The sequence below is a fragment of the Phoenix dactylifera genome, chromosome 3, assembly GCF_051530095.1.
Source record: "Phoenix dactylifera cultivar Ajwa chromosome 3, Ajwa_hap1_PhDact_Kaust_v1.1, whole genome shotgun sequence".
Taxonomy (NCBI): domain Eukaryota; kingdom Viridiplantae; phylum Streptophyta; class Magnoliopsida; order Arecales; family Arecaceae; genus Phoenix; species Phoenix dactylifera.
In genome coordinates, this window is record NC_143192.1 from 14,948,537 (window position 1) to 14,956,713 (window position 8,177).

At 40.0% G+C, this 8,177-nt stretch overlaps 1 protein-coding gene across 1 annotated transcript; it reads left to right on the plus strand.

Moving 5' to 3' along the window:
- Positions 1-222: 222 nt before the first annotated feature.
- On the plus strand, positions 223-5,619 carry LOC103715487 (putative metal-nicotianamine transporter YSL12). The gene is made up of 6 exons (XM_008803123.6): positions 223-843; positions 3,050-3,213; positions 3,386-3,483; positions 3,580-3,714; positions 3,943-4,132; positions 4,263-5,619. The coding sequence occupies exons 1-6, from the start codon at positions 360-362 to the stop codon at positions 5,379-5,381; spliced, it is 2,190 nt and encodes a 729-aa protein (XP_008801345.4). The 5' UTR covers positions 223-359; the 3' UTR covers positions 5,382-5,619.
- The last annotated feature ends 2,558 nt before the right edge of the window (positions 5,620-8,177 follow it).

The window sequence follows — 8,177 nt, forward strand, 5'->3', positions numbered from 1 at the left end:
CTAATTAAGACGCCAGATTCAAAGCAGATATCTTTCCAATTCCCGAAGGGGGATTCCTAGTTTCTCTCTCTCTCTCTCTCTCTCTCTCTCCGTATACAGCGGCCGCTTCTGAAGAGAAATTCCACTAACGTGGACCGTATGATATTGATCGTATGGGCGGTGCGTGTTTGGTTATTCCAACAGCCAATAGAAAGCTGGATCCGGCTGGACCCCCGTTGATAAATAGCGAAGCCCCGCACCCCCAAAAGATAGATAGAGAGAGAGAGAGAGAGAGAGGGAGAGGGAGAGAGCTCTACCCTCGCATTACCCTGCCTCCGCCCTTCCTCCCACGCCACCGTCTCTCTCTAGATCAGCCGGAAATGGGGACCCAAGATAATGGCGAGGGGAGGCGAGGGATGGGCCTCACGAATCACGAAGCAGGCATGGAGGAGGAGGAGGAGATGGTGGAGATGAGCCAGATGAGCCGCCGCAGGAAGACGAGGAAGGAGATGGAGGAGGGAAGAGAGGAAGCGGAGGTGAAAGATGAGGAGGAGAAGACGATGTCGATCGAGAAGCTGTTCGATGGAAAGCCCTTGCCGGGGTGGCGGGAGCAGCTGACGTTCCGGGCCATGGTGGTGTCGTTCTTCCTCTCGGTCATGTTCAGCTTCATTGTGATGAAGCTTAACCTCACCACCGGTATCATCCCCTCACTCAACGTCGCCGCCGGACTCCTCGGGTTCTTCTTCATCAAGACCTGGAGCAAAGCCCTCGAGAAGACTGGCCTCCTCCGGCAAGCCTTCACCCGCCAGGAGAACACCGTTATCCAGACCTGTGTCGTGGCCGCCTCCGGCGTTGCCTTCAGCGGTATGCTTACCCTTTAGCTCACGATTGCCAGTTTTCTTTCTTTATCTGTATTTTTTTGGAAAAAAAAATTATTTAACAAGAAATGTATGCCCAAGTCGTAAATCGTGATGCCGAGATCCGACTTTTTGGGAGGTCGGATTGCTTGATTTTTGAAAGTCTATATTTTATAATTTTCATATAATTACGATTGCATGTATCTAATGTTTTGGAACTTATCCGCTTAGTGGTTATACGGTTAGACCGGTGAGCTCTAATCTGTGGGGATAAGTCTCAGATCCAAAATGAAAGTTTTATAGTTAAAAAAATACATAAATTTAGCAAAACATCTATTATTGTTATTTTTGTTAATCCAAATTATTATTCATCGCTCCATTCCGTTATGCGCTATCCAAATTCTGGTTTGAGCAATATTGTTTGAATTCAAATTTTATACTAGATGTAGTGGAATTTAGATGGTTAATTTTTTTTAAAAAAAACTAGAAGTTGGGCTTAGGTTTGGTTTTCAATGCAGACTTTTTGGTTTCCTTGAAAGTTTATAAATTCATACTTGCAAAAGAGAGTTCTTGAACAATGATAGTGGTAGTTCAAAGTTGGTAGTAGCGCACTGCATGGATTCTCTGTTCAAGATCAAGATTGAATCAAGGACGACTAAAAGGCATAAAGAGTAGCACGCTTCTACCAATTTTTTCTACCTTCTTTCTCTTACATTTCTGTTATTTATACACCATCTACGTTGTTACAAAATTATGGGAAAAATGGATGCCTGTGCATTAAACCATTAGTATATGGACATTTTTAACATGAGCTTGTCAAGATTGGTCATGTGGGGTGTGACCAACTCCAGTAGGGCTGTAATGTAGGAGTATTAGTTAAATAATGTTTTTGAAGCAATAGCATATGATCATTAAGTTTTTTTAAAAAAATTGCAAGTTGGGCTTAGGTTTCCTTCAAAGTTTATAAATTCATACTTGCAAAAGAGAGTTCTTGAACAATGATAGTGGTGGTTCAAAGTTGGTAGTAGCGCACTGCATGGATTCTCTTTTCAAGATCAAGATTGAATCAAGGACGACTAAAAGGCATAAAGAGTAGCATGCTTCAACCAATTTTTTCTACCTTCTTTCTCTTACATTCCTGTTATTTATACACCATCTACGTTGTTACAAAATTATGGGAAAAATGGATGCCTGTGCATGAAGCCATTAGTATATGGACATCTTGAACATGAGCTTGTCAAGTTTGGTCATGTGGGGTATGACCAACTCCAGTAGGGTCTGCTTGTTTCAGATTTGGTTGCATCTACCCACTTCACCCTGACGATTAACAAGGGTGAATTAGGTAAAGTATGGTGAAGTTTGGCAGTTCCTTAGATGCCAACCCATTATATGACTGGGATAGCTCTCTCTCCCAGCAACATGCCTCATGGACACAAACCTGGAAACCAGGGGATGAGCTCACTTTGAGCTCCATCAACCATTGACTTCGTGGAGCACTACATATCCATTAGCATACTTAGCTCAAAACTTTTTCAAGACTAGATGAATTTCAAACTATCTCGAATACAGGCTAAGAAAGACATCAATAAGAACAATGTCATGACTGTACACCTAAACAGTGTGAAATTAGGGGAACAATGAGCAGTTGCATGAGTCTGACTATGTGTGGGTGCAACTGTGGATGCTGTCATATAGTTTCAGTTTAATGGGGAAGCAATGTGATGTAGGCTTGGATGCAGGAGTATTAGTTAAAATAATTTTTTTGAAGCAATAGCATATGATCATTAAGTTATTAAGGTTGTATCTGAATTTAAGATATTGTACTGTTTACTTGATGATTGGCACTCTTGACTATCATATTAAGGAGACATTAAGGAGTAAATTTCTATTTCTAGGAGTTAGATGTCACAACAATATTATAAAAAAAAATGATTTGATCTGCAAATGTATTTCATAACCCATATCTCAAAGTCATTATTTGGAGCAACGCGACATATATAGGTTATCGTGTTGTTCTTCTCGAATGAAATTGCGTTGCTTCTAGAATGAACACTATGATTTGCTTGACTTTCGCCGGTAGAGCTTCTAGAATGAAAACTATGAATTACTTGACTTTCACTGGTAGATATTCTTCAACTAAAATCCCATGCTCTATTATTCTGCTTGTTCTGGTGATTTGGGTCTCAATTACACAATTATATTATTCTAAACAGGTGGCTTTGGAAGTTATCTTTTTGGTATGAGTGAAACAATTGCCAAACAAGCTACAGAAGCAGACAATGCACAGAATGTTAAAGACCCAGGATTAGGATGGATGATTGGGTTTCTCTTTGTTGTTAGTTTTCTTGGACTCTTCTCCCTTGTGCCCCTAAGAAAGGTAATCCTTCTCTTACATAAATCTATGTGTATTTTAAGTGGAAAAGATTAAGAAGCAAACCATCCATCTACTGATTGAAATGAGTCACCGAACTTTCCCATGTCTTGATTTCTATAGGCTACTTCAGGTTGGTGAATTTGGTATAAACTTTACTGACCAAGATATCTTTCAGATCATGATCGTTGACTACAAGCTGATCTATCCAAGTGGTACCGCAACTGCTTTTCTTATTAATGGCTTCCACACTCCTCAGGGTGCCAAACTAGCAAAGTAAAATTCTAAAAGAACTTACAAATCTATTGTGCTAAAGCCTATCATATTTTAGTGTTTTTCCTTTATGTTACATCGATTTGTTATATATTTCAGGAAACAGGTTAGTATATTAGGCAAGTGCTTTGTCTCCAGCTTCCTCTGGGGATTTTTCCAATGGTTTTACACTGGCGGTGATGACTGTGGATTTGCAAGCTTTCCCACACTTGGTCTCAAAGCTTATGAAAACAAGTAATGTGCATAACCTTTCCATCCCCTGTTGTCAAAAATACCTCTCTCTCTTTCTCTCATTTCATTCATTTATTCCAATAAAGTGGGTTTAATATGTAAGATATTCATATACATATATTTGCTCGTTGAAAAGTACCCAACTTTAAGTTATTGCTTTTCTAAAATCATCATTCCCTAGCTTTATTGCTTAATTACATATTGGTGATATGATACTCTACATTGTTGTAGATTCTTCTTTGATTTTTCTGCGACTTATGTTGGAGTCGGAATGATCTGCCCCTACATTGTAAACATATCTGTTCTCCTTGGAGGCATCCTTTCTTGGGGAGTTATGTGGCCTCTTATTGGTAATAAGAAGGGCAGTTGGTACCCTGCAGATATCCCATCTAGCAGTCTTCATAGCTTGCAGGGCTATCGGGTAACTATCCACTCCTTTTCTTTTGTTATGCTGTTCTTGCTTGTGTTTCGATTGAACCTTCAATCCTATAAATAGCTTAAGTACACTAAATTACCCTGTTACTGAATACATGGTTGTTTCTCTTTTGCAGGTCTTCATAGGCATTGCCATGATTCTTGGAGATGGTCTCTACAACTTTCTCAAGGTCTTTTCTCGAACAATGTATTCCTTCATTTCTGTAGTGCGGAGTGGAGGTTCCATGAGCACACTTCCTGTCTCAGATGATGGTGGTTCTATCCCTACAACCACCACCATATCCTTCGACGACCAACGCCGAACTGAAATTTTTCTCAAAGACCAAATTCCAAAACCAGTTGCATATGGGGGCTACATTGTCATTGCTGTCATTTCCATTGCCACACTTCCCCACATCTTCCCTCAGCTTAAGTGGTACTATGTTTTGGTTTCCTACATATTTGCGCCGATGCTAGCCTTCTGCAATGCTTATGGTTGTGGCCTCACTGATTGGTCTCTTGCCTCAACCTATGGGAAGCTTGCCATTTTCATCATTGGAGCTTGGGCAGGTGCCTCACATGGTGGTGTACTAGCAGGTCTTGCAGCTTGTGGGGTCATGATGAGCATCGTGTCCACTGCATCAGATCTCATGCAAGACTTTAAGACAGGATACTTGACATTAGCCTCTCCAAGGGCCATGTTTGTTAGCCAAGTAATTGGTACGGCAATGGGTTGTGTGATTGCTCCATGTGTTTTCTGGCTTTTCTACAAGGCTTTCAATGACCTTGGCTTGCCTGATAGTGAATACCCAGCTCCCTATGCCCTTGTTTATCGGAACATGGCTATACTTGGTGTCGAAGGCTTCTCATCGCTACCAAAGCACTGCCTCACTCTCTGTTACATATTCTTTGCTGCTGCAATTGTCATTAACTTGCTACGAGATTTCTCGGGGAAGAAGATAGCAAGGTTTATACCACTCCCAATGGCAATGGCGATACCTTTCTATATTGGATCATACTTTGCTATTGACATGTGTGTAGGGAGCTTGATATTGTTTGTGTGGGAAACGGTCAACAAGGCTAAAGCAGATGCATTTGCGCCGGCAGTGGCCTCTGGTTTGATATGCGGTGATGGGATATGGACTCTGCCTCAATCTATACTTGCTTTGGCTAAAGTGAAGCCACCAATATGCATGAAGTTCCTCTCCAGGAAAGTGAACGTCAAAGTTGATGAATTCATTGCCAAGTTAACATAATTTCTTTTTCAACAAGAAATCTGTGACAGAAAATGGATTCATGGATCAACTATGTAAGCTGCTTATCCACCAACACTATATAGCATTTAAGTGGAGAGCTGCATTCTGTAATTATGGTTTGAGTCAACTATCATTTATTTAGTTTTTCAAGTTTGACATGCAGACGTTACTATGTGTTTAAAAAAAGCTTTAGTTTTCTTTGCTGATGAAAAGTGAATAAAGCTTTGGTTGATTGTAATTCCTTTTATCACATCTAGTTGCATATTTTCTCTACCAAAACCTTCTCTCTGAGCCCTCCTTACCCTGCAGTCCAGCAAAAGAAGTGTTTTGTTGCTATAATACCCGGATTTACTATTTCTTTTCCAACTTTCATAAGTATTGGACTTTGACTCAACAAAAATATCATGGCTTGCATCTGATACTGGTGCCAATTTATTGACCTAAGTTAATGAATTGTTCGGCTTTGTAATGGTGCAGTATTTTGAAAACAATGCAGCAAAGGTCAACAAGCCAAGCTTGTAAGAATTTGTTTACTTCCAGTTTACATTAATATTTGAAATTCGTACATTTTTCGTATCTTTTGACCGGTTATTCCATACATCTCCTTCAAAACTGTCCAAGCTTAGATATGTCCATTTTGCTTCTGCCCCAACATTTCTTTGATAAAGCCTTCCTGGATTCCATTATGGACATAAGCTTAGGTCACCCGAATATAATTCAGCTGCTTGTTTTCTTGCTACCCAAAGAGCTCCTTAAACGCCTCAAAGCTAGGTCTCAAAGACCACATCTCTCATAAATTTCTGACTTATTGCAATCTAGTAACAAGGTCCACTGCACTGCTGGTTCACCTAGAGGACTAGAAATTCTTGTTATCCCAATTGTACACAGTGAACAAAAAAACATTCCAAATTGCCTTGAAAGGATCACAGCTGGTCAAGATATGATCCACCGTTTCTGCATGCTCATTACAGAAAAAACATCACCATGGATTGCACCCAAGCTTTCTGATGAGATTGTCCTGGTTTTCAACTTGTTTTTGTAGCTCAGCCCTAGGAAGAACTCGTCTTTGAGAGGTGCCTTTGCATTCCATAAGGATGCTGCAAATTGGCATTTGGTGCCATGGTGAGTATACCTGACTTCTCTTCCCTTCAGACTACCAAAGCAGTAGAGTTGGAGAGTGATACTAGCAAACAGAGATTGTTGGATTCCTCTAGTGGTCATCCATTTATGTTGGCAGGTGCTTTAGGTTCCATCTGGATGATCTTTCGTCGAAGAAATCAGGCACCATGGCGATTTTCTTTCCGCGCACCTTAAACAGGTAAGGTAAAACAGTTCTAAGTGGGCAATCACAAAGCCAGTTATCCCCCCTAAATAGAGCAGTGAGCATCGGTTCGGGTTGTATCTTTTGCACGAAAGAATGATTGATCTTCCTTCGCGACGTCATCCATTGGATCGCACCGCACAGCTTTCAAAGCAGTCCAAACTCTATCATTCATCAGCTGGTGCAGATCTCAAAGCGATGTTTGCGTGATCCATTGGCAGATTGGCATGAAGGAATGTGAATTATTCTTTCATGTGAAAGATACAACCCCTACCCAGTGAGCCCATTCCCAATCACAACAAAGGAACTCTTCTTGTAATTGATAAAACGGCCAGCAATTAACCCAAAGCAGTAGAGAATTTGTTCATACACAGGTATTGTCCATTTTATCCTTGGCAAATGCAAGTGTGTTGTCAGCATTGGAGTATTATTTTTTACAAACACCTAGAAATGTTGGAAGAAACTCAAAGAATCTGTTGGGTCCTGGGCTTTTATCTCCATTAAAATCGAAGATGGCTTTTTTATTTCTTCCATTGTAAAAGGACTCTTGAGTGAGCATAAATCCAGGTACAGAGGTGAGTAGAGTTTATCCAATTTGAGGTCAAGGAGCAACAAGAAGTCTGATAAAGATACTTATACAGAAATCCATGAGATGCTTTTTAACCTCTATGCAATCAGAGATTTCTCTTTACTTCAATTCTAGATATATAGTTATATTTCTTCTGAAAAACCCGCAATATTGTGAATAAAAAATTAGTACTATTATCTCCCTCTTTAAGCCACTTAGTTTTGGAACGCTACTTCCAGCATACTTCTATAGTCAAAGATTTGCATGAATTCCCTTGTAAACAGCTCCACTCTTCTATTTCCACAGGAGACAAAGGTATAAGTTCCTCCTTTTAATCGAAATCTTGGATATGCTTTAGCAGCTCATTTCCCTCAAATCTTTTGCTCCAAACCTTCAAAGTGGAATAAGTAGCTCTGAGCAGAACCAAAGCTATTGTTGCCCTGTTCGAATTCTTGACAGAATTCCAATTTCGTGAAACGACTTCATTAATGGAAATTTGCAAGAGCCAGCTTCTTACAAATTTAAAGAACCTCTATACTTTGTTAGGTCTAAAGAAGGAAATTTTGATGGGGATGTGATTCGAGCATGGAATAGCAATGACAGATTGGATAGTATGAGATGAGAGAATATTCTATTTGGTGGAGATTAAGAAATGATCCAATGCTGTCGATATTGGATTATCTCTGTAGTTACTCGATGTATATTAATGACCTTTGAGCAGAAGTTCTATAAGCTGTACAGATCCAATGAACGAGAAGAAAGCCAAGCTTTCTGAGTTTGCTTGTGGAAAGCCATTCTATCAGAAGCTCGACAAATAGCATTAAACTAACACTTGATAACCCAGGGCACAGCAAAGAATTTACAAACATCCTATAGTTCTTCCCAATATACTTTCTTTAGGTCATAA